Source organism: Mytilus californianus, unplaced genomic scaffold (assembly GCF_021869535.1).
Source record: "Mytilus californianus isolate M0D057914Y unplaced genomic scaffold, xbMytCali1.0.p SCAF_5, whole genome shotgun sequence".
In the NCBI taxonomy this organism is placed as follows: Eukaryota; Metazoa; Mollusca; class Bivalvia; order Mytilida; family Mytilidae; genus Mytilus; species Mytilus californianus.
This window is the reverse complement of record NW_026262701.1, coordinates 61,023,631-61,050,899: the sequence shown is the minus strand read 5'-3', so window position 1 is coordinate 61,050,899 and position 27,269 is coordinate 61,023,631. Positions and strand designations below refer to the sequence as shown.

General features: G+C 31.6%; 1 protein-coding gene across 4 annotated transcripts in view; it reads right to left on the bottom strand.

Moving 5' to 3' along the window:
- Positions 1–27,269, bottom strand: part of LOC127701139 (alanine--tRNA ligase, cytoplasmic-like) — a 51,464-nt gene that overhangs the window by 18,347 nt on the left and 5,848 nt on the right. For all 4 annotated transcript variants that reach the window (XM_052204942.1, XM_052204943.1, XM_052204941.1 and 1 more), the window contains exons 4-15: positions 23,443–23,588; positions 22,284–22,475; positions 21,439–21,580; positions 19,309–19,454; positions 18,953–19,061; positions 17,655–17,693; positions 17,115–17,226; positions 16,056–16,180; positions 6,153–6,297; positions 5,275–5,444; positions 4,223–4,336; positions 3,742–3,879 (exon numbers count right to left, since the gene is read on the bottom strand). In XM_052204942.1, the coding sequence (XP_052060902.1) occupies positions 3,742–3,879; positions 4,223–4,336; positions 5,275–5,444; positions 6,153–6,297; positions 16,056–16,180; positions 17,115–17,226; positions 17,655–17,693; positions 18,953–19,061; positions 19,309–19,454; positions 21,439–21,580; positions 22,284–22,475; positions 23,443–23,588 (1,578 nt within the window). The remainder of the gene's footprint in view (positions 1–3,741; positions 3,880–4,222; positions 4,337–5,274; positions 5,445–6,152; positions 6,298–16,055; positions 16,181–17,114; positions 17,227–17,654; positions 17,694–18,952; positions 19,062–19,308; positions 19,455–21,438; positions 21,581–22,283; positions 22,476–23,442; positions 23,589–27,269) is intronic.

Sequence of the window (27,269 nt, the reverse complement as noted above, 5' to 3'; positions counted from 1 at the left end):
TAAATACATGTTTAGATTCAGCATATCAAAGAACCTCATATATTCAATTTTTGTTGAAATCAAACAAAGTTTAATTTTGGACCCCAATTTGGACCAACTTGAAAACTGGGCCCATAATCAAAAATCTAAATACATGTTCAGATTCAGCATATCAAAGAACCCCATATATTCAATTTTTGTTGAAATCAAACAAAGTTTAAATACTGGACCCTATCTAGGACCAACTTGAAAACTGGGCCCATAATCAAAAATCTAAACACATGTTTAGATTCAGCATATCAAAGAACCCCAAAAATTCAATTTTTGTTAAAATCAAACTAAGTTTAATTTTGGACCCTTTGGACCTTAATGTAGAGCAATTTAAAAAACAGGACCCAAAATTAAAAATCTAAATACACGGTTAGATTTGGAATATCAAAGAACCCCAATAATTCAATTTTAGATGAAATCAAACAAAGTTTAATTTTGGACCCTTTTGACCTCAATATGAACCAATTTGATAACGGGGTCCACAAATAAAAAATCTAAATACATGGTTAGATTCAGCATATCAAAGAACCCCATATATTCAATTTTTGTTGAAATCAAACAAAGTTTAATTTTGGACCCCAATTTGGACCAACTTGAAAACTGGGCCCATAATCAAAAATCTAAATACATGTTCAGATTCAGCATATCAAAGAACCCCATATATTCAATTTTTGTTGAAATCAAACAAAGTTTAAATACTGGACCCTATCTAGGACCAACTTGAAAACTGGGCCCATAATCAAAAATCTAAACACATGTTTAGATTCAGCATATCAAAGAACCCCAAAAATTCAATTTTTGTTAAAATCAAACTAAGTTTAATTTTGGACCCTTTGGACCTTAATGTAGAGCAATTTAAAAAACAGGACCCAAAATTAAAAATCTAAATACACGGTTAGATTTGGAATATCAAAGAACCCCAATAATTCAATTTTAGATGAAATCAAACAAAGTTTAATTTTGGACCCTTTTGACCTCAATATGAACCAATTTGATAACGGGGTCCACAAATAAAAAATCTAAATACATGGTTAGATTCAGCATATCAAAGAACCCCATATATTCAATTTTTGTTGAAATCAAACAAAGTTTAATTTTGGACCCCAATTTGGACCAACTTGAAAACTGGGCCCATAATCAAAAATCTAAATACATGTTCAGATTCAGCATATCAAAGAACCCCATATATTCAATTTTTGTTGAAATCAAACAAAGTTTAAATACTGGACCCTATCTAGGACCAACTTGAAAACTGGGCCCATAATCAAAAATCTAAACACATGTTTAGATTCAGCATATCAAAGAACCCCAAAAATTCAATTTTTGTTAAAATCAAACTAAGTTTAATTTTGGACCCTTTGGACCTTAATGTAGAGCAATTTAAAAAACAGGACCCAAAATTAAAAATCTAAATACACGGTTAGATTTGGAATATCAAAGAACCCCAATAATTCAATTTTAGATGAAATCAAACAAAGTTTAATTTTGGACCCTTTTGACCTCAATATGAACCAATTTGATAACGGGGTCCACAAATAAAAAATCTAAATACATGGTTAGATTCAGCATATCAAAGAACCCCATATATTCAATTTTTGTTGAAATCAAACAAAGTTTAATTTTGGACCCCAATTTGGACCAACTTGAAAACTGGGCCAAAAATCAAAAATCTAAATACAGGTTTAGATTCAGCATATCAAAGAACCTCATATATTCAATTTTTGCTAAAATCAAACAAAGTTAAATTTTGGACCCTTTGGACCTTAATGTAGACCAATTTGAAAACTGGACCCAAAATTAAAAATCTAAATACACTGTTAGAATCGGCATAACAAATAAATAAATGTGATCAAAGATTTTACAAATCTAATGCGCCATACTGTGCAATTAAAGATTACTTCTTGAAATTTTTCATATTTGAAATTTGAAAAAAAAATAATATTTGAAGAATAATTCTTTTTAATTTCTGAAATCTGAAATGAGAAAAAATTGACCCCCCACAATTTCTTTTTATCCCCCCCCCCCCCCCTCTTTTTTCCCCCAAAAAATTCTTTCCCTCAAGATATGGTCATAATCTCAATTCAAATTTCCAATGGAGTTGGCAACCATAATTACCCATTTAAATTTACCATAGTGCTAACTTAATCTATTTTATAATAGAATTAAAAATATAGTGTCAAATCTTTCATATGGATTTTTTTGTAAAAAAAAAAGATGCAACATTTGCAGATATTTTTACTGGTCTTCCTTTATAAATATGCATTTCTTAAAACATAATTTAAAAGCAGTGTAAGGGAAATAACAAAAAAGTTGTATTTGGATTACCTCCCTTACACTGTTTTAAATTATCTTTATTGTTCATTAACCATTACTTTATACATAATTTAAAAGCAGTGTAAGGGAGATAATTTCAATGATGTATTTGATTTATCTCCCTTACACTGCTTTAAATTATGTTTTGTACTAAAGTATTTGTCCATTAACCAGGACAACCTTGTTTTTCCCCCTTTTTTGCCCCTAATTCCTAAACGGTTTGAGCCATAACCCCCCAAAGCAAATCCTAACCATCCCTTTGTGGTATGGAAACTTGTAGTATAATTTCAGAGAGATCCATACACCGTTCCACAGTTATTGTCTGGAAACTAGAAAATGCTTATTTTTGGCCCCTTTTTGGCCCCTTATTCCTTAACTGTTGGTACCATAACCCCCAAAATCAATCCCAACCTTCCTTTTGTGGTATTTAACCTTATGGTCAAATTTCAAAAAGATCCATTCACTTAAACTAAAGTTAGAGTGCGAAAACCAATATGTATTCGGACGACGACGCCGGACGACGACGACGACGCCAACGTCATACCAATATACGACCACAAAATTTTTTTGCGGTCGTATAAAAACCTTGATGTATCTTTCTGTTTCAGGGGTTCTCAAAATAAGATCACTGAAATTAATTTTTTTTAGCATTTGAAAAATATATTTTTGCCAGTGGTGGCAGGTCAGAACCAAAGTAAAAATAAATGGGGAATGTGTCCATGCCTCCATGGGGACACAGATGATGTATCTGCTTGCATGTAATGTTAAAAAGGTACATAACTCCAGAACAGTAAAAGTGACGCTACCCAAATTTGTTCTTGATCTGAGTTTTGTGGTAATAAGCATTGTGTATAAGTTTTATAACATTTGGTTGAGGCAAACTTAAGTTCGAGAATAGAAACGAAAAATTCAGCAATTTTTCCATTTGTAAAGGGGCATAACTCTAGAAAGGTGAAAGTGACACCACCAAAATTCAAACTTGATCTGAGTTTTGTGGTAATAAGCATTGTGTATAAGTTTTATAACATTTGGTTGAGGCAAACTTGAGTTCGAGAACAGAAACGAAAAATTCAGCAATTTTCCATTTGTAAAGGGGCATAACTCTAGAAAGGTTAGAGAATGTAAACCAATTTCGGGGCGTACAGACGTACGGACGGACGGACGTAGATGGATAAGGGTAAAACTTAATGCCCCCTCCACTACGGTGGGGGCATAAAAATAAGCTATTTATATTGTTCTCAAGATGTCTTTTGGTTATTTCTGTCATTTGGGTTGCTGTTTCATTGGTGTATACACCTTATATTCATATTTACTAAGGTAATAAGATCAGTTCTTTGAAGCCTTACCTAATGGTAATATGCTATGAATATACATGTAGTTATAAATTAATCTACTCACTTTTGCAGTAAAATCAAATCGGAGTCTGTCAGGAGCTACTAAAGATCCTCTTTGGTCAGCCTCCTTTAAAACTTCTCGAAGACCAAAGTTTAACATGTGTGTACCTGTGTGATTCTTCATTACAGAACTTCTTCTTGTCTATAATGTATCAATTATTTACAAACAAATTCTAAATGTGAAAAACAAATTTTCCTTAAATTGCCAAAATGCATTTTGAATATCTATAATATACACACTTCATCATATACAGAAGTCAGATCTGTATGAGGATTAACTAATACAAAGTGTATATCTAAGGGTGGTAAATTAAAAGGACACAAAACTGACCATCACATAGATTTTGAACAAAAAACATAAGCTTTCACTAAAAACTTTTTCTGCATCATAAACTTATAAAGAAACATTATATTTTTACATACAATATTAAATTTTCTGACAGCTTCATTTTTTAAATAGTTTTTCATTGTATATAAAATCTTACATTGTCTATAGTTAACTGAACAACATCTCCCACTCGTAATGTGCCTTCTATGTGTCCTACATGTAATACATAACCTCCTCGTACTTGTACATTCTTCACTTTAAATTCTATTTCCTGCAAGTAAAAATATTTCAAATCTACTCTGTAGACAAATGGGATCAATGGATAGATATTAAAGTCTACTTATCCTAACTCATATGTACTCATAAAGTAAATGATGAAGGAAAGATAGCACTTACCACTTCTGTTTTCAGCAAAGTTCCTCAGGAAATTTTTTGGATGGGAAACTACTATTGCAGTGTTTAATCATCAACTCGTTTTATTTGCATGGGATCTTTGCATGAAAATTAAACCAACTTCTACCAGAACTACCAGAAATATACATCAACAAAACTTTGGTTCCCATATCAGATCATGGACTATACTATTTCTTCATATAATATCTATCATTGTTGGGTATGTAAAATAGGACAGATGAACAAACGAACAAACAGATAAAAGATATACACCACCCATTTCCAAAAGCAAGAGGTATACATACAGCACCATTAGTTATCAGACAATTTATATGAAATGTTAGGGATATTGCCCAAATTTCAGTGTATCAACAACTGTTGTGACCTTGGCCTTTGACCAAATCATTAAGGTGGCTTTCAAATACTTTTAACAGTTCATGCTGCATACTGTTAAACAATTAAAGTGAGGACAGTAACTTAATGCAAAAATATGACAAATATGGGTACTCTAAATTCAGACATTATTGTGAGGTTTTTATGCGAATAATGCAACTGGGTGAGTATCGCAAAAATAAGAATCCCATTTTGATATCTGATACATATATCTGTATGCAGATTTTCCTAAAATCGCAATAATTAATCTTGCATTTTTGTCTTTTCTTCATAAATTACAATAACAAATGTTCGCAATAATTTCTGAATTTGTAGTATATTTATCAATTTGTCAGACAATAAACTTACCACTTCATCAGCTGCAAAGTACATTTTTTCACATTTTAATAATTCTGTATCTTTAACACCAAACTAATTTTTTACCTCATCATTTTCCTTTACAATAAATCCCTCATCATAGATCTGTCCTCCTTGTTCAGCATAAAAACAGGTCTTATCTAGGAGTATACCACATTCCTGAGGAGTTGTTACTTCTTCTACAAACTGTTTATCATATCTAAGGGCTATAATCTTCCCTGTGGCAGGTTCAAAATCTGGAATATATTAGTTATATGTGTGCAATTTTGTCTTTTTCTTTCACATATTTCTTATTCACAGAATTTTTTCTTAAATTATCATTAATGTTTAAGAAATAATTCATGGGGGCTTGAATATATCGTGATTTTACCACGGGTTGGCCCTTTATGACAAATATTTTACCCTGAGCGATAGCTAAATGATAATTGTACTTATATGTCTTATATGTATACAACAAATGGCTTATATAACACATTTTTGCATCGTTTGTTTACGTTTCCTTGTTGTGATGATTTTCGGTTTCACAAGCGTGTATTTTCCCGTAAAATGCTTATATTCTTACGTCATCGTTCTATGACGTTGGGTAGCTCATTCATAAAAAAACATATGACGCGGGAGTACCATTGAAACAGCCTAAACAATATATTCATATTTTACCACGGGTGTGTACTCAAAGCGTTTGTAGAACGTCATGTTAGAATTTTAAATTTATCATTTGATGGCAACTAAAATATATCAATTTAACAATACTTATTACCTCCATAACAACCTTTCTACTAAATCAATTTCCATTTCTATGTATAAAATAAAACTGTAACAGTAAACATAGCTGCTCATTTATCGACATGAAACTTCAGAAAATGTTATAATAAAATATTTGGAAAATTCTTTCCTTGAGATAAGATTTTGTACGACACTACAGCTTATAAGTAACTTTATCTTACTGTAATTTCCATCATCATCGGCAGTATAATTATATTTAGGTGAATCGTCTGTTGGGGGAACTCCTCTGTTCTGTAAGTCACTGATAGAATGTACATCTAACATGATCCTATCATCTATAGTTCCTCCTGTTCCTTGAGACAATATCTGTAGAATAGAAATAAATTGTTAATAGCATGTACATCTAGAATATTCATGTCATCCAGTGTACCAATCCACAAAAAATACAGACTTTACAAAATATGCAGCAAACATATTAATGAATTTTCTAGTAAGCTGTCAATTGTTATCTAATTTTATCAAGTACTATTCTTAAAACATAATGGTTGGTATTGACACCAAAATGGGACGGTAAAGTCACACAGTACAACCATGAGAAAGATCAGAAAAAAACAATGGTATATGACATATCTACAATATTCATGGTTGGCTGAAACCAATAATAACATTTAATGAAATACAAATTTTGCACTGATTTGTTCTTTATAAAATATCTGAAGCAAACAACTGGTGGCATACCAAATTTTTTATATGCACATTATATGATAGATTTTGTTCATATGTTGATATTATGTTGCATATAATTTTAACTTTGATGTTATCTACAAAAAATATCTGAATAAACTGTTAACACATAGATGTCGCGCCTTTTTTTGTTATTTTGACAGTAAACTGCAAATATTGAAATTAGAATAGGAATATAGTCGACCCTCGTTTTGTCGAAGTCAAAGGAACAGGACAAAAGTATTTGACTTATCCGAGGTTCGATTCATCCGAGGTCGAGTGTATCGTCATAAAGTTGGAATGAATGAAATATGGTATGAGATTTTTGTAAACTAGATACTTTGAACAGTGTGCACTTTATGAGCATGTATTCAATCTTCATTTTTTGGTCCCTCATAATAATTAGAAAACACAAGGACAGATACAACACATTCATAAATAAAATCAATACACAAATATTTACAAAGGTCAGTCATTATAAATTATGCGGTACGTCTAAAAACCGTACAGGACATAAAAAGTGCACTCAGGACATGAAATAGATGTTTTAGTGAGTGCACACGCTGAAATGTCTCGCCTTCTTTACTAATCATTGATATTATGTTGAAAGTCCTAAATATAAAGCTTTATTACAACTGTCACATAAACTTAACATTCACCAAGTAAACTAAACATTGACCAATGAACCATGAAAATGAGGTCAAGGTCAGATGAACCATGCTAGGCAGGCATGTACAGCTAACAGTTCTTCCATACAACAAATATAGTTGACCTATTGCTTATAGTTTAAGAAAAACAGACCAAAACACAAAAACTTAACACTGAGCAATTAACCTTGAAAATGAGGTCAAGGTCAAATAAAACCTGCGTGACTGACATATAGATCATAAAATATTTCCATACACCAAATATAGTTGAACTATTGCATATAGTATTAGAAAAAAAGACCAAAACTCAAAAACTTAACTTTGACCAATGAACCATGAAGATGAGGTCAAGGTCAGATGACACCTGCCAGCTAGACATGTACACCTTACAATCATTCCATATACCAAATATAGTTGACCTATTGCATACAGTATAAGAAAATTCGTAAGGGTTCCGCGGAACCCAGTGTCTCGCCTACTTTTGCTGTTAATCGCAGGCTCAACAAAAATGAGGAAAAAAATTAATAAAAATATTCCTCTCTATACTATCTTTTGATTGTAAGTAGCTTCTGTCCAAGTTTGGTAAAAATCCAGGATAGTTTATAAATCTAATAAAAGTTTAAAAAACTTAAACTGCAGACTGTATGTAATATTAACTGGAAGAAAAACTAAGTCCATTTATAAGTAAAATACGGAAAAAATGGAACAAAATTTCCATGTAGATACTAGCTTTTAATCATAAACAAGCTTCTGTCCAAGTTTGGTACAAATCCAGGATAGTTTAAGAAAGTTGTTAAAATTTTAAAAACTTTAACCACAGAGTGAATGTAATGTTAACTGGCAGAAAAAGTAAGTCCATTTATAAGTAAAATACGGAAAAAATAGAATTTTTATTATACAAAATTTCCTTCTGAATACTATCTTATGATCATAAACAAGCTTCTTTCCAAGTTTGGTAGAAATCCAGGATAGTTTAAGAAAGTTATTAAAATTTCAAAAACTTTAACCACAGAGTGAATGTAATGTTTCCTGGCAGAAAAACTAAGTCCATTTATAAGTAAAATACGGAAAAAATGAAATTTTTTTTTTACAAAATTTACTTCTGGATACTATCTTATGATCATAAACCAGCTTCTTTCCAAGTTTGGTAGAAATCCAGGATAGTTTAAGAAAGTTATTAAAATTTCAAAAACTTTAACCACAGAGTGAATGTAATGTTTCCTGGCAGAAAAACTAAGTCCATTTATAAGTAAAATACGGAAAAAATGGAATTTTTTTTTTACAAAATTTACTTTTGAATATTATCTTATGATCATAAACAAGCTTCTGTCCAAGTTTGGTAGAAATCCAGGATAGTTTAAGAAAGTTATTAAAATTTCAAAAACTTTAACCACAGAGTGAATATTTGTGGACGCCGCCGACGACGACGACGACGCCGACGGAATGTAGGATCGCTATGTCTCGCTTTTTCGACAAAAGTCGAAGGCTCGACAAAAAACAGACCAAAACACAAAAACTTAACTATAACCACTGAACCATGAAAATGAGGTCAAGGTCAGATGACACCTGCCAGTTTGACATGTACACCTTACAGTCCTTCCATACACCTAATATACTAGACCTATTGCTTATAGTATCTGAGATATGGACTTGACCACCAAAACTTAACCTTGTTCACTGATCCATGAAATGAGGTCGAGGTCAAGTGAAAACTGTCTGACAGACCTTGCAAGGTACGCACATACTAAATATAGTTATCCTATTACTTATAATAAGAGAGAATTTAACATTACAAAAAATCATAACTTTTTTTTCAAGTAGTCACTGAACCATGAAAATGAGGTCAAGGACATTGGACATGTGACTGACAGAAACTTCATACCATGAGGCATCCATATACAAAGTATGAAGCATCCAGATCTCCCACCTTCAAAAATATAAAGGTTTTAAGAAGTTAGCTAACGCCGCCGCCGGATCACTATCCCTATGTCGAGCTTTCTGCGACAAAAGTGGCAGGCTCGACAATAAAATCAATACACAAATATTTACAAAGGTCAGTCATTATAAATTATGCGGTACGTCTAAAAACCGTACAGGACATAAAAAGTGCACTCAGGACATGAAATAGATGTTTTAGTGAGTGTTGAGGGTATGCATTCGCTAAATAATTTAATTTTTGATCTTATAATTTTTGTCAAAATAAAATCAATTCAATATTTAAGAAGTTATTGAAGTTTTTATCGGCACGCGCCGTTTTCCTGGGATATGTCATGCATGACCGATGATTATATTGAATACTAATTATCATGTTGATTAGGTCCTTTTATCTTTATTACTTAGGAGTGACTAGTGATGGTAATAAACACATACAAGTAAGCTTGGCAAACAAACAAAAAATAAAAATAATAAAGATTTATTGTTTTAGCAAAAATGTTAAATAAACTTCATTTTGTTTGTAATAATTGAAGCCAGTTGAAAAATTTAAGAAATCTACATATATGTCTTGTCTTGTCTGTAGTCGGGAAATTTCCATTCAATTAACTTCATTTGAAAACATTAAAAAAGTATAGATCTAATTCATTGCAAAATGTGGCGTCCTTTGGGATAAAAACCCAGTTTCAACTACGAGGAAAGTCCTATAATATAAGACTTCGTAGGTGTGGTTCAGCATTGATAGTAAAAAAAATAAACGGATAATGCATCATTAGAGCGCCTAATACATTAAAAAAAAAATACCGAAATAAACATATTTAAATATGTGTGTGTTTTGTTCTATTTTCTTGTTATTAAGATCCATTTAAATAAATAACATGTTTTCACTATTGAAAGTGTATCCATGTATTTAAAAGACACCTTGTTTAGCATTTACATTGTTTTACTTAATTTCTTTAAACTCCTCATATAGTTTAATATTATTCATAGACAGCTTTTATATGCAAATTTTATTTTAAAAAAAATATTTTTTCACCATTAAAACTCATTCTTGTCCAGTAATACATTTCTTTTAACGAGTGAAATTGTGAAATATTTTTTTTAAGCTTTTATCTTTATTGCGATAGCCTATGTGTAAAAAAAAAAACGTACAATATGTGTATAGTTTCAAACTCTATTAAGTAAGATGTTTTCCCCCATTTACACTCGTTCTTGTCCAGTAATAAATTCCACGAACGAGTTTGAATAGGGAAATAAAATCTGAAGAAGGAATTTGTCACCAGCATTTTCATAAAGCAATATTTGGTTTTGTATCAAGCCCGTTCTTACCTGTATTTGTTGCCGTACTTTTTCAAATAATCAAACTCATATGGTAAAATTTTATTTCTCATTAAAATCGTTCTTGTCCAGTATTACAAGCCTGAAGGAATTTCAATGTGAAAATAAATTCTGAACTAGAGGCTCTCAAGAGCCTGTGTCGCTCACCTGTATTTACTGATGCTTTGGAAATCATGTAAAATAAGGTTAAAATCATAATTAATAGTATTAGATATTAGATATTATAATGATATCTAAGATAATAACAAAACCCTGCAAATTTTTTGTAAAATTACTAACTCAGGGGCAGCAACCCAACAACGGGTTGTCGGATTCGTCTGAAAATTTCCAGGGCAGATAAATCTAAGTCTGATGAACATTTTTGCCACCTGTCAGATTTGCTCTAAATGCTTTAGTTTCAGAGATATAAACCAAAAACTGCATTTTACCCCTTTGTTCTATTTTTAACCAAGTCGGCCATGATGGTTAGAAGGCGGGGTCGTCGGACAAATTTTTTAAACTAGATACCCTTATAATGATTATGGCCAAGTATGGTTAAATTTGTCTCAGTAGTTTCAGAAAAGAAGATTTCATGTAAAAGATTACAAAAATTTACAAAAAATTGTTAAAAATTGACTATTAAGGGCAATAACTCCTAAAGGGGTCGACTGACAATTTTGGTCATGACAACTTATTTGTAGATCTTACTTTGCTGAACATTATTGCTGTTTACAGTTTATCTCTATCTATAATAATATTCAAGATAATAACCAAAAACTGCAAAATTTCCTTAAAATTACCAATTCAGGGGCAGCAACCCAACAACAGGTTATCAGATTTGTCTGAAAAATTTCAGGGCAGATAGATCTTGACCTGATAATCAGTTTTACCCTTTGTCAGATTTACTCTAAATGCTTTGGTTTCAGAGATATAAGCCAAAATCTACATTTTACCCCCTATGTTCTATTTTTAGCCATGGCGGCCATCTTGGTTGGTTGGCCAGGTCATCGGACACATTTTTTAAACTAGATACCCTAATGATGATTGTGGCCAAGTTTGGTTAAATTTGGCCCAGTGGTTTCAGAGGAGAAGATTTTTGTAAAAAGCTAACGACGACGGACAACGACGACGACGGACGCCAAGTGATGAGAAAAGCTCACTTGGCCCTTCGGGCCAGGTGAGCTAAAAATGAATATGTATCCGTTATTCTTTCAGTTTTCTGTCTCGATCAAGACCCCCTTTCACAAACGGGCTAAATTAATGCTGGCGTACATTGAACTCCCGTCATTTATCATATTTGGGTATTTTTTCTTAACAACTTCAAGTAGTTTGTTTGGTTTTACATCGACCTCATGGGAAATTATGAACTTTTTAGTCTTACAGAAAACATGTTATTTCACAATAAGGTTTGCAACACTCAAGAACAGTGGAAAGACCATTTCGCAGACTGTTGAAGATACTCAGTCCGTTCTTACAACGACTAAGTCCTCATGCACAGATTTTGTATTACAAAAACCCCAGAAACTTACCCATTAGCCAAACCAAAGAAAGAAACCAAGGAAAGCACGTACTCTGCAAAGATATTAGACTTAGCAAAACAAAAAAACACTTGTCTGCCTTTGTATGATTATATTAAATAAAATATGATATTCGTTTATTCAGTTGATATTGGAGAGGGAAAAAAAATTCACAAAGAAAAACAAAAACGAACTTGTAATAGACAAACTATAAAACAATATCAATTGTTATTTCTTTTACTTAAGAACTGCAGAATGTACAATAACAAAATTAATTTAGCTGTCCTCATTACACATAAACTGTATTAAAATACATTGAATAGGACTTTTGATTTTTTTTTTTCTCCATTATCGTAAAATTCACTACACATAAAGTAAATTTAATTACATAAACATGATAAATCAATTCTGAAACAACTTTAAAATATCGCATAATTAAATTTTATTAAAACACTGTTCTAATAACATGATATTCATAAGCAATAAGGATAATCCAATCAATTTTGTTGATTGGATTATTCACGGCTGAGTAGTTATGTAATCAGTGACAAGTGCCCTCATTATTTTATAATAAAATGCTCCGCTGGGCGCAGCTTGATACGACCGCAGAGGTCGAACCCTGAACAGTTGGGGCAAGTATGGAGTCTATGGACACAACATTCAAGCTTGATACAGCTCTGAATTTGGATTGTGATTAAATATTTGACACAGCATAGGTTTCTGACACAGAATGAATGTGGTCTAAGAACTTGAAATTTTTTAATTTACCTATTATGGTCCAATATCCAAAATCTAAATACATGGTTAGATTCAGCACATCAAAGAATCCAAAGAATTCAATTTTTGATGAAATCAAACAAATATTAATTTTGGACCCTTTTGACCTCAATGTGGACCAATTTGATAACGGGGCCCAAAAATCAAAATACATGGTTAGATTCAGCATATCAAAGAACCCCATATATTCAATTTTTGTTGAAATCAAACAAAGTTTAATTTTGAATTCCAACTTGGACCAACTTGAAAACTGGGCCCATAATGAAAAATCTAAACACATGTTTAGATTCAGCATATCAAAGAACCCCAAGAATTCAATTTTAGTTAAAATCAAACTAAAGTTTAATTTTGGACCCTTTGGACATTAATGTAGACCAATTTAAAAAACGGGACCCAAAATTAAAAATCTAAATACACGGTTAGATTTGGCATATCAAAGAACCCCAATAATTCAATTTTTGATGAAATCATACAAAGTTTAATTTTGGACCCAAATTTGGACCAACTTGAAAACTGGGCCCAAAATCAAAATCTAAATACATTTTTAGATTCAGCATATCAAAGAACCCCATATATTCAATTTTTGTTAAAATCAAACTAAGTTTAATTTTGGACCCTTTGGACATTAATGTAGACCAATTTGAAAACTGGACCCAAAATTAAAAATCTAAATACAGTTAGATTCTGCATAACAAATAAATAAATGTGGTCAAAGATTTTACAAATCTAATGCGCCATACTGTGCAATTAAAGATTACTTCTTGAAATTTTTCAATATTTGAAATTTGAAAAAAAAAAAATATTTGAAGAATAATTCGTTTTAATTTCTGAAATCTGAAATGAGAAAAAATTGACCCCCCACAATTTCTTTTTACCCCCCTCCCCCCCAAAAAAAATTCTTTCCTTCAAGATATGGTCATAATCGCAATTCAAATTTCCAATTACCCATTTAAATTTACCATAGTGCTAACTTAATCTATTTTATAATAGAATTTAAAATATGGTGTCAAATCTTTCATATGGATTTTTTTGTAAAAAAAAAAGATGCAACATTTGCAGATATTTTTACTGGTCTACCTTTATAAATATGCATTTCTTTAAACATAATTTAAAAGCAGTGTAAGGGAAGTAATCAAAACATATTTGGATTACCTCCCTTACACTGTTTTAAATTGTCTTAATTGTTCATTAACCATTACTTTATACATAATTTAAAAGCAGTGTAAGGGAGGTAATTCAAATATTGTATTTGATTTATCTCCCTTACACTGCTTTAAACTATGTTTTGTACTAAAGTATTTGTCCATTAACCAGGACAACCTTGTTTTTCCCCCTTTTTTGCCCCTAATTCCTAAACGGTTTGAGCCAAAACCCCCCAAAGCAAATCAAAACCATCCCTTTGTGGTATGGAAACTTGTGGTATAATTTCAGAGAGATCCATACACCGTTCCACAAGTTATTGTCTGGAAAGTAGAAAATGCTTATTTTTGGCCCCTTTTTGGCCCCTAATTCCTCAACTGTTGGTACCATAACCCCCAAAATCAATCCCAACCTTCCTTTTGTGGTATTGAACCTTATGGTAAAATTTCATAGAAATCCATTCACTTAAACTAAAGTTAGAGTGCGAAAACCAATGTGTCTTCGGACGACGACGACGACGCCAACGTCATACCAATATACGACCCCAAAATTTTTTTGCGGTCGTATAAAAATAATAAATATCTATTTAAATTCGTTTTCAAAATTTACCACTAAAATAAACAGCGTGCAACGAATATATACATTCTTCCTGTGTGCATATACGATGACTATAAAGAGTCCTGAGCAGTGTTTAGACGTACCCTAAATTATGAAATCACTTGCTGAACGAAACAAGTCAGATAGCTTTCTGATGATCGAGGGCAGTCTGCATTTCTTTCAATTAGTATCAATTGATCATAATTGTCTTAATCCTTTTATTTATTGTAAGTTATGAATTTGTATTCTAACCATTCAGTTAAACTCGGATTGGGTCATTTAAATTTGTTTTGTTTCTATGTCAGATGAAATATGTTCAACACACTAAAATTCCGCTTGGACGTTCAAAAAGGGTGTTAATTACTGCTCACCATAAACATGTCATTTTAACTGTTATACAAACAAGTATGTTTACACAGCTTTAATCTCTTTTGAAAATGATTAGGTTGCATAAGAAATACATCTGATTTAAATTGTTATCAGTAAGTCTGCATCTTTAGAAATTTCCTACTTTCGAACTTTGAAACAACAAGGTTCGACTGTACCTTTAACATGTAAGTTATGCAAAGTATTCAAAGTCAATGAACCATGACTGAAGGTACAGGGCCAAACAATCTCCATTAAAATAAGATGTGTCAATGCTTATACAACTGCATACTAAATATCATTGATTTATCATAAGTGGTTCTCTTTAAACTGTCCTTATCACAAACTTAACATGTAAACTAAGCAAAAGTCAATAGACCATGGCTAAGAGGATGTGGCTAAATAATTTCCTTATAAATGAGATGAGCCAATGCTAATACAACTGCACACCAAATATCATCGACCTACCTCTAGAAATTTCCCATAAACTGACTTTATCACAATCTAATACATGTAAACTAAGCTAAAGTTTCAAAGTCAAAAGACCATGGCTGAGGTGGCGGGGCCAAATGATATCCATGGAAATGAGATGAGCCAATGCTAATACAACAGCATACTAAATATCATTGACCTACCACCAGTGGTTCTCCATAAACTAACCTTATCACAAATTAATACATTTATACTAAGCAAAAGTTTCAAAGTCAATAGACCATGACTGAGGGAGCAGGGCCAAATGATCTCCATGGAAATGAGATGTGCCTTATCTAATAATACTGCATACCAAATATCATTGACTTATACTAGTGGTTCCCCATAAACTGACTTAATCATAAACTAATACATTGTTGACGCTATGGACGCTGCCGCCAGCGGAAACAGCATACCTATGTGTCGCCTTTTGACTCCGTCAAGGTGAGGCATAAATACAGTCGAAGTTGTACAAATTAATGCTGTTTCTTTTTCACTTGCATCCCAATCGTTTATGCAACCACATGTTATTTTACAATATCAATACCTAAAGTCTGAAACCACAAATCAATGATAATGTGAACCAAAGTGAAACCAGGGATTGAAAAAACCTTGAATGGTAAATACTAAGTGATACCTGAGAACGTTTCTTTGATTCTTCATAACTTAACATATCTACAGTTAGACCTTTCTCTTCTGCCATTAACCCTGTGAGATCAACAGGAAATCCATAAGTATCATACAACCTCCATGCTATATCACCTGTAATAAATATGTATATGTATATTTATTCACATTTCCTGACTACTGATAAGTAAAATTCAAGAGGCTACTAATTATATGAATTCCTTGGCAAGTGTCTGTATTGAAGCAAGCTTATAATGAATGGTTAGGTAAATTATCTCATTACCGGCAGTTTGCTTTCACAATATACATTTGAGATATTGTCTGATGTACACCTATCCTAAAAATATTAAAGCAACACGTTATAAATTTCATCATCTGAAGTGCTTTTCTGGATTTACATTCATCAGGAATGCTCAAAGCCGAATATATGACAGCCAAGGATGTATAAGAACCTAAACAATTGAAGAGCTGTATAACCAAAAAGGACCTAAAAAAAATAGCCAAATCCATCTAAGGTCAACTTTGCATGAGGGAGTTGAAACCTAATTCTTCAGATGTTTTTTTTTTTATTTTCTGTGCTTTATGTGGATTTACATGTACATAGATGTACATCTTTCTTGTTAGCATTATATTGATTCTTTTCTTTTTTATGTTGTTTTGGACTGATATTGTGCTTCAGATTAGGACATTTTGATTTTAACACATATCTGCCACTTACCTCCTGATTTCTAAGACAAAATTTACCACCAACTGGTCATTCAGTTCTATCAGTCATTTAAATAGCTCATACGTAAATATACTCTCATATAGATAAGCCAATACATACATATATAGATGGTTATTTGTTGTAACTTGCTGTCTCATTGACATGTACTCCACATCTTCTTTAATTCATATATACAAGTCAAACATAAGCACTAATATAATTTTCTTTCAAATCATCCATATCACAAAACATCTCTTACCAAAGTGTACAAGATTTTAAGACTAAATGCTTGAATGCTGTTAATTTAATTGACTTTTTTATACAGTAAATTCCTTTTGCACAAAACTCCTATATTTTTGTTACCTGGTAATGAGTTTGTATCTCCCAATTTTCTAATAGTTCTCTCTAGTAACCGTTTGCCTCTGTTTAATGTCTTTAAAAACTGTTCTTCTTCTTCATTTATTATTTCTTTGATCTGAAAATTCCATGGGTAAAAAAGCGTCATCATACAACTATAGTAGATTTTCAATGATTCAACAACTAGAGATATCCAGATTCAGCAAATCTTTTCAAAATGCAAATTTATAAAAAGTCAGTCAGGGTGTTAAACTATTTTAATGCACTATCTTTACAACAACAAACTACACTAAGAACAAAACTCAACCTATATCACGAGGGAGGGTAGGAATGAACTTCTAAAATCACTCCAAATCCTAATTATTTGTATAATTTTGCATACATCAAATAGATATACCATCATAAAGGACCCTTGACTTATGTCTAAAATGACACTTCACTTCCTACGCTCTAGCATCCATTTAAATGGAAAAGCCCAAATTTAACAGTACATCTGTCGGTCTACTATCTAACATATTAAGACTTATAACAATCAATTCAACTTACCCCTTCTGGATCTTTGGTAACTTCTGGGAAACCATCTCCCTACAATTACATAAAATACCAGTAATTCCAAACCATCTTGTTTACAAAAGTTTAAGAAATTACAAATAAATGTGGATAGTGTCCACATGTGGACACAAATGATGCCCCCGCTTGCATATCATATAGTTATAAAGGGACAAAACTGAAGAACGGTAAAAGTGACGCTACCCAAATTTGAACTTGATCTGAGTTTTGTGGTAATGAATATTGTGTAAAGGTTTCATAATGTTTGGTTGGGACAAACTTAAGTTACAGAATGGAAACTTAAAATTTTGCAATCTTTCGATTTATAAAGGGGCATAACTCAATAATGGTTAAAGTGACACTACCCAAATTCAACTTGATCTGTGTTTTATCAGTGGAAGTCAAAATTAAACATTGCATTGTATAAAGCATTGATTGTAGTTGATTCAACTATAATCATGGACAAAGGAAGATAACTCCAATTTGAATAAAAATTACTTAATATTTAGAAGAAAATAAAAATTTTGCAATTTTTCCATTTATAAAGGGGCATAACTCTAGAACGGTTAAAGTGACGCCACCAAAATTCAAACTTGATCTGTGTTTTGTGATAATTAGCATTGTGTATAAGTTTCATAACATTTGGTTGAGGCAAAACTTAAGTCAGAGAACGGAAACTAAAAATTTTGCAATTTTTCCATTTATAAAGGGGCATAACTCTAGAACGATAAAAGCGACGCCACCAAAATTCAAACTTGATCTGTGTTTTGTGGTAATAAGCATTGTGTATAAGTTTCATGGTTGAGGCAAACTCAAGTTAGATAACAGAAACCAATTTTGGGACGTACGTACGGACGGACGTACAGATCGATGGACAAGGGTTAAACTTAATGCTCCCTCCGCTACGGCGGGAGCATAAAAAACAATGAGTGCCTTTCAGAATTCTGATAAAATATCGATTTTAATTTGAAAGAAATCAGATGAGAAATGCATGTCCTTTCCTGTTAACTAAAATATTTACTTAAAAATCATAGAAATGACATGCTGCACTACTGAATCTTTCAAAATCAGAAAATATTTGAGGTTATTTTCTTGACATTTTATTGAACAGATCCTTTAAAATAAGTTGAAGTCAAACCAACTTGAAGAGGAAGAAATTCCAATTTTCGGCCCAACTGTCTATTAGCTCAAATATATTACATTCAAATTTTTCTATGAAAGGACATTTTTCACTAAGTATATTTTTGTCTATTCTCACTAATTTAATTGATATTTTGAATTCCACTGGTACATACAAGTGTCTGAATAACAACATCAACCAGTGAAGCAAACACTCCAGGTTTAGCTCCTAACTTCTCTGTGGCATATCTGACAGCACGTCTTAAAATTCTTCTCAGTACATATCTATAATATAAGTTTGATATTTCAAATCACTGACACTAACATATGATCACTTTACTAAAAATTTTAATGTATGTGGACAATTTTTTTATTTTTTTTTTATTTCCCCCCCATAATTGTAGCTTTAAATAAAAATTTTGAACTCATCTTTGATTTTTTTATGAAAATGTCACCACTCTTATATAAACAATTTACATGAACTTATTGCTGACAAGAAAAACACAGCTAACGTCTGATTATGACTACATACCCTCTACCTATATTATCAGGTCGCCCATTGTCTGCCAAAGCAATAGTTAATGTTCGAGCATGATCGGCTAATACACGGTAGGCCATGTCCATACCATCTGTATCAGCTTTACCTACACGACCTTGGTATGGTGCAGCTCCTGTAGCCTAAAAGATAAAATCAGTACAGTAGACTCCAGCAAATCAGATACCAAAATTGTCAGCAAAAAATATCCCATTACCAGATATATTCAATTAGACGATAAATGTATATTCATTGAATATTCTGCAATAATAAGTACACCTAATCCCGATATTTCTTTAAATAATCAAATTCTATTTGAACATCAATGAAGATAATCATGATTGATAAAATATTATTGCATCAAGTTTTAGTTTTCTGAAGACTGTTTATGTTTAGGTCATGGTTCTCAAGGCTTCTTCACATTATGTAAACAAAACAAAATGGCGGTCATGACCATGTTACAAAATTATATCTGACAAAAGTCAGTTTTCTCTTGTCAAAAGGGATTTATATGTATATTGCAATAAATTATTCAGAAGGAGGTACATTCAGTTTAAAATATATTGCTGATTCTGTAAGCATTTAGAGTTTTATTAAAATTCTCCCAACATACTGCTCTTGTATATATTTTATAAATAAATTCAAACCATTTAGATCTAATTCACATTTCAAAGGAAGACAATGAGTAAAGAAAACAATTTATTAAGAAAGAGTTCCTTTTATTCAGTAAAAACAAAATTTCCTTATTTGAAAGATTGTAATTGCGTAACTTCCGGTTCCATTTCCTGTCAGAAAAACATTGAAAATATCCGATTGTGCATGGTTTTTAAAAAATATCCTGAATATTCTTAGCAGATATCTGATTAGGTGGAGTCTACTGTATCTTTATAATACAACCAATAAATTTGTTAATTTAAAATCAACTAGAAACAATGTTTTCAGTTTTCAGCACCAATTTGCCAGCAAATTGTGATATTATAATAACATCTCTAATTCATACATTTCTTTATCCTACGTTTAGAAAAGAAGATCTATTTATGACACAAAAATAAATAATAAAAGAGAGGAAATTTTCTTGTGGAATTATATAAATTATATTATTGCACATAGTATATTTACACAATTATTTATTTGATGAAAAGTCTGAACATGCTGCTTAATTTCTTCAAAATAAAACAACAATGTGAACTTGTGTGATGCATTATCTACGTTTATGTTGACATTATTTGTTTCCACAAAAAAAAAAAAAAAAAACAGCAGGCTGAGAATGAAAACACCAAAATAAGGTGTGGTTTGATTGCCAATGAGACAATATTTCATATCCACCAGTGTTCAAATGAAGTGGATTTAAAGTAAGTTTTGAAAAATTACTGAAGATGGTTTGATGCAATCAGAATGTTGAATATTTTTAACATTGTTAATGAATAATGAAAATAATGCTGAGTTTCAGTCCTAGCAACATAACTCAATTGAAACCTAACCAACCGAAGAGAAACACGAACTTGACATGCTTTTGAACTAGCTGTCAGTAACTGTAAGTACTCTCAGATCTGTACTTAGTGTCTTTTTTGTTGTTAGGGATGAGAGATAGATATATACCCTGCCACTTCCTGTCTGTGTTTTTGATTGTATTGATCTGATGAGTTAAGCCTTTTTCAACTGATTTTTATATTTTGTTCTTATTTTGTGCTGTTACACCACTGTCCCAGGTTAGAGGGAGGGTTGAGCGCTCACAAACATGTTTAACCCCGCCACATTCTTTATGTGCCTGTCCCAAGTCAGGAGCCTGTAGTTCAGTGGTTGTCATTGGTTCATGTCTGTATTATTGTTTTTCGCAAATTGTTTTGTTATAAATAAGGCTGTTAGTTTTCTCAATTGAATTGTTTCATATTTTTCATGTTGGAGCCTTTTATAGCCAACTATAAGGTATGGGTTTTTCTCTTTGTTGAAGGCCGTACAGTTGCCTATAATTGCTTACATCAACTTCATTTTAAGTTTGGTGGATAGTTGCCTCATTTGCAATCATACCACATCTCCTTATTTTTATATGTAATAAACAATAACGATGCAAAAAAATAGACATCCCACAGCTTCAAAATTTGATGATATCAAAGCAGCTATAAGTACCTTTTGTATGGCCTCAAAGAATGGTACAAACAGGTCTGTGTCATAGTTAGAACTCTTATTTTGAATCACTGAAACCAGTCGTTCTAATCCCATTCCACAATCGCAGTGCTGTCTTGGCAGGATTGTTAAACCATCTGCATCTCTATAAAAATAAAATGGAAATTTAAATCACATTTGAAATCCTTAGATTAACAATTTATAGCATTATTTACACTTAAAAAAATTCAAAAATACTAGAGAAATTTTATAGCCATCCAACTAATGTGTTTATTTAAGTTTGAAATCTTGAAAGACAATGCTACATCAAGATGTCTAACATTAACTGTAAATTCAGAAATTATTGTGAGGTTTATATTAATGCAAATAATGCGACTCCTTGAGTATCGCAAGAACAAGGACTTGCATTCTGATATCCGATAAATACATGTATATCTGTATGTAGCTTTTCCTAAATTTGCAATAATTAAACTCAAATTTTTGTTTTATTTTTGGGATAAATATCTATTTTCCTAATTTGTAGTTTAAAGCAATACTAAAACGTTTCTTCTGTTTTTCTGCATAGAAATTCTGTATACTTTGTTCTACACATTGCACAATATCATGTCTTCCTGTTCTATTAATGGTGTTGCTGTATGAAATGATTTATTTGTTATTATAAAGATTTACTTCTTTCTAACACTGACAATGAATATTACCTTGTCAAGATTGTAACTCAATTATATGAAAAATTCAATAAATTTTGAAAAATATCCTGTATTATATCAATTCTTTCCTGAATACATTTTTCATTGTCAGAATAAATAAGTCACAAGCCAAACGCCTTCAATGTGTGTAGCTGTTTTTACCTATTATATTGCATGAACACAAGATTCCAAATCTCCAAGACATCTGGATCATCAATGTTGACAAGATGTTTGGCATCCCGACCTCCAATCCTATCATAATGAATCTCTGTACATGGACCACAGGGTCCTGTCTCTCCCATTTCCCAAAAATTATCTTTCATACCAAATGGCAATACTCTTTCAGGTGCAACACTGAAATATCAAATCAATAAAATAATCTCGTACTGGACAAGACAAACAATGATATAGTAGAGGACTGAAGACATAGTCACTATAGCATAACAGAGATGTGTTTAAATTTTATAATGTAACAATTCTTAACTGGATATTGCCATTGTACTTGCAATAAACTGTTTACACAATAAAATGAAATGTGTTTTACCACTTTTTCATATATATCAAAAACAATTTGCGTACAAAAGTAAAAAAAAATAAAATAAAAGTTATTTATTTTCATTGCAATGTTTCAGTTATGTTTTCATTTATTGGTAAATTTCTGAATTTGTGAAAAGGCTATCAATGTATGTTACAGAATTATTTTTTTATTTGTCAATGAGCTGAAAATTCAATATATTGAATTACTGCATTTGTAATTATGAAAAGTCAAAATGTAGAAGCTTAATATTTTAATTGCTTAATCACTGCAATTGTAACTTTGACCTCTAAACAAGTCATTTCAAAATAAATCAAGTTTTTCTCTACCCAAGTGGCTTTATAAACTAAATATTTTTTTCAACTATGCATGTACAATTAAAAAGAAATTAGCAAACCATCACATTTCCTAAACTTCAGCAAAGTTTTAACTGCTGTGACTTTGACCTGAGATATGATGACCACAAAATCAATCAAGATTTTCTAATTGTCAAGAACGCTGAACTCAATTTTGTTAAATCATTTGATTTTTGATTCAAACTTAAAGAATACATTAGAAAACTAAAATGCTGACATGTAGATGGTAGCCAGTACATCAAAGCCAAATTCAGCCAATACAAATGTAATGGGGTAAAAAATATCTGTTATCATATTCCTAAAATGACAAAAGTATAATATGAATAAATCAACTCTGATATGAACTGATTCTTATTCAAACTACTTATGACTGGAATTTTTGGCCATTCAATAGTTCCAACAATCGAATATCTACCATATATTGACTCACCCAAGATTAATCCAAATGTCTTTGGTTTCATTGTCAGGTTCTAATCCAAAATCTGTATTACCACCAAAATAGGTAACATACAATCTGTCTTTGTCCATTCCAACTCTATCTACTAATAGTTCCCAAGCCCATGCACAACAATCTTTCTAGAAAGTATCAAGCACTACTTCAGTATTTGTAACAATCTATAGTCATGTTTGTTTCATGAAAGTGAATTTTTTTTTTCATAAATTGGTACAAGATTATACTTCATGAGTTGACAGAAGACTTATTCTTGAGTATATTTAGTTAGTTAGGACTCAACAAAAAAGGCACACCATTGCAAAAGACTTTCTGACAATAATTTAACTACATGCAAAATGATAAAAAAAATGTAGATAATAACTGCGCATTGATAAATTTTAGTGAAAATACAAAAAATCAATTATTTCTTTTTAATTAACTTCATTTTTTTTATTTATAGCTGCTGTTACCTTGACCTTGACATTAGAAAAAAAACATTAAGATATTCCTCTGCAAGGCAGCATTATTCACCAAAATTTGGTATCACTTGTATTCAAAGTATCAAATTGGTTGCAAAGTAAAATAAAAACAGATAATTCACCATGTGAATTTTCTACTTTATTTCCATTAAAAAAAGTACAACTAATCAAAGCATTATTTATCGAAAATATTCAACTCTGAAATGCTCTAAGTTAGAGAATTAATGTGTTGTACGGTCACTCAGTGAATATTTTTCTATATCTGAATTCTTGGATTAGATATTCTATAGTATCCTAAAACCAAACTTTGTAACTGTCTACTTTTATCTGCTCCTTTGACTATATAACTTAAAATAACTACAGCTCTTTCTCTCCCTAAAAAGCGTTATTAAATTTAGTCCAGCAAAAAATCTGATGTACAATGTACAAATCAAATGATTGAATTTAGCAAATATGCTTTCTGATTATTTCAGTCTATTAAGACATTTTGTTACCTAAACTTTTAATTTATTATAAACCTGAATCCAACCAGAGTCTTTCTCTCCAGATAGACTGAGATGTAGTAGAACAGTTCCAATTTTTTATCAAATTTTTTAAACCACTTTGATTTCTTTATACTTTTTATAATGAAAGGAAAAATCCTATGACCAAAGAAACCATGCATATCTAAAAATAAAATGCTTCGCTGGGCGCAGCTTGATACGACCGCAGAGGTCGAACCCTGAACAGTTGGGGCAAGTATGGACACAACATTCAAGCTTGATACAGCTCTGAATTTGGATTGTGATTAAATATTTGACACAGCATAGCTTTCTGACACAGAAAGAATGTGGTCTAAGAACTTCAATTTTTTTTAATTTACATATTATGGTCCAATGTCCAAAATCAAAATACATGGTTAGATTCAGCATATCAAAGAACCCCATATATTCAATTTTTGTTGAAATCAAACAAAGTTTAATTTTGGAACCTTTGGACCTTAATGTAGACCAATTTAAAAAACGGGACCCAAAATTAAAAATCTAAAAACACGGTTAGATTTGGCATATCAAAGAACCCCATATATTCAATTTTTGTTGAAATCAAACAAAGTTTAATTTTGGACCCCAATTTGGACCAACTTGAAAACTGGGCCAAATATCTAAAATCTAAATACATGTTTAGATTCAGCATATCAAAGAACCCCATATATTAAAATTTTGTTGAAATCAAACAAAGTTTAATTTTGGACCCCAACTTGGACCAACTTGAAAACTGGGCCCATAATCAAAAATCTAAACACATGTTTAGATTCAGCATATCAAAGAACCCCAAAAATTCAATTTTTGTTAAAATCAAACTAAGTTTAATTTTGGACCCTTTGGACCTTAATGTAGACCAATTTAAAAAATGGGACCCAAAATTAAAAATCTAAATACACGGTTAGATTTGGCATATCAAAGAACCCCAATAATTCAATTTTTGATGAAATCAAACAAAGTTTAATTTTGGACCCTTTTGACCTCAATCTGAACCAATTTGATAGCGGGCCCACAAATAAAAAATCTAAATGCATGGTAAGATTCAGCATATCAAAGAACCCCATATATTCAATTTTTGTTGAAATCAAACAAAGTTTAATTTTGGACCCCAATTTGGACCAACTTGAAAACTGGGCCAAAAATTAAAAATCTAAATACATGTTTAGATTCAGCATATCAAAGAACCCCATATATTCAATTTTTGTTAAAATCAAACAAAGTTTAAATTTGGACCCTTTGGACCTTAATGTAGACCAATTTGAAAACTGGACCCAAAATTAAAAATCTAAATACACGGTTAGATTCGGCATAACAAATAAATAAATGTGGTAAAAGATTTTACAAATCTAATGCGCCATACTGGTCTTCCTTTATAAATATGCATTTCTTTAAACATTATTTAAAAGCAGTGAAAGGGAAGTAACCAAAACGTTGTTTTTGGATTACCTCCCTTACACTGTTTTAAATTATCTTAATTGTTCATTAACCATTACTTTATACATAATTTAAAAGCAGTGTAAGGGAGATAATTTCAATGATGTATTTGATTTATCTCCCTTACACTGCTTTAAATTATGTTTTAGACTAAAGTATTTGTCCATTAATGAGGACAACCTTGTTTTTCCCCCTTTTTTGCCCCTAATTCTTAAACGGTTTGAGCAATAACCCCCCAAAGCAAATCCTAACCGTCCCTTTGTGGTATGGAAACTTGTAGTATAATTTCAGAGAGATCCATACACCGTTCCACAGTTATTGTCTGGAAACTAGAAAATGCTTATTTTTGGCCCCTTTTTGGCCCCTTATTCCTTAACTGTTGGTACCATAACCCCCAAAATCAATCCCCACCTTCCTTTTGTGGTATTGAACCTTATGGTAAAATTTCATAGAGATCCATTCACTTAAACTAAAGTTAGAGTGCGAAAACTAATGCGTCTTCGGACGACGACGACGCCGGACGACGACAACGACAACGACAACGCCAACGTCATACCAATATACGACCACAAAAATTTTTTTGCGGTCGTATAAAAACTAATACAGAAAAAAAAGTGTCTTATCGAAAGCAGGGCTTCCAGAATTATTTTTAGCCAGCCGAACATTTTATATATTATCCCGATTTTAATCCCTTAAGACTAAATAAACAAAAGGCAATTATGGTAATCTGTTGACAAGTTGGCCATCCAAATGATTGGCATAAAAAAAAACGATATTAAACTTTCTTTGATTCAAATTCGAAGTTCTGACGTAAACTGTTAAATTGGCAGTGCATCATTCGAAGTGTGCAACAATAAATTACATCAGCGTACTTATATTTGCCTTAGACTCTTTATTTGTGCAAAATAACGTTGTCAAAAACTTTACTTTCGTTTTTAAATCTTTTACCGGATGTTATCTTTACAATGGTAAAACATGGACCAGAGACGGATACGTAAATTCCGTGTACGTTTGCAAAGCATGAATGAGTGGAAGTAGCTCCTTCTACGTTATTTCTTCCAAGAAAATAATCGAAATAAACGTGAGATAAAGGTATCAATGACAATTTAAGCATTTTTTGAAGAATTAGGATGCATAATTAAATTTCACACCTGCGCACATGCGCACACGTGTACTAGTTCAAACAGAGACATGTCTCTTGTACAAACAACGTGTTTATGACGATGTTTCATTTTCACCTTTTTAATTTTTTCATCAAATCATATTTGTAAACGTATTTCTGATAATTTAAATCTTTTTGACTAAATTAATTAGATGCAAACCGCTGAAATGTAAGAAAACTTTGAATAGACCGATCAATGTCCGCTTCAAAATAGTTTACCTGTCACCT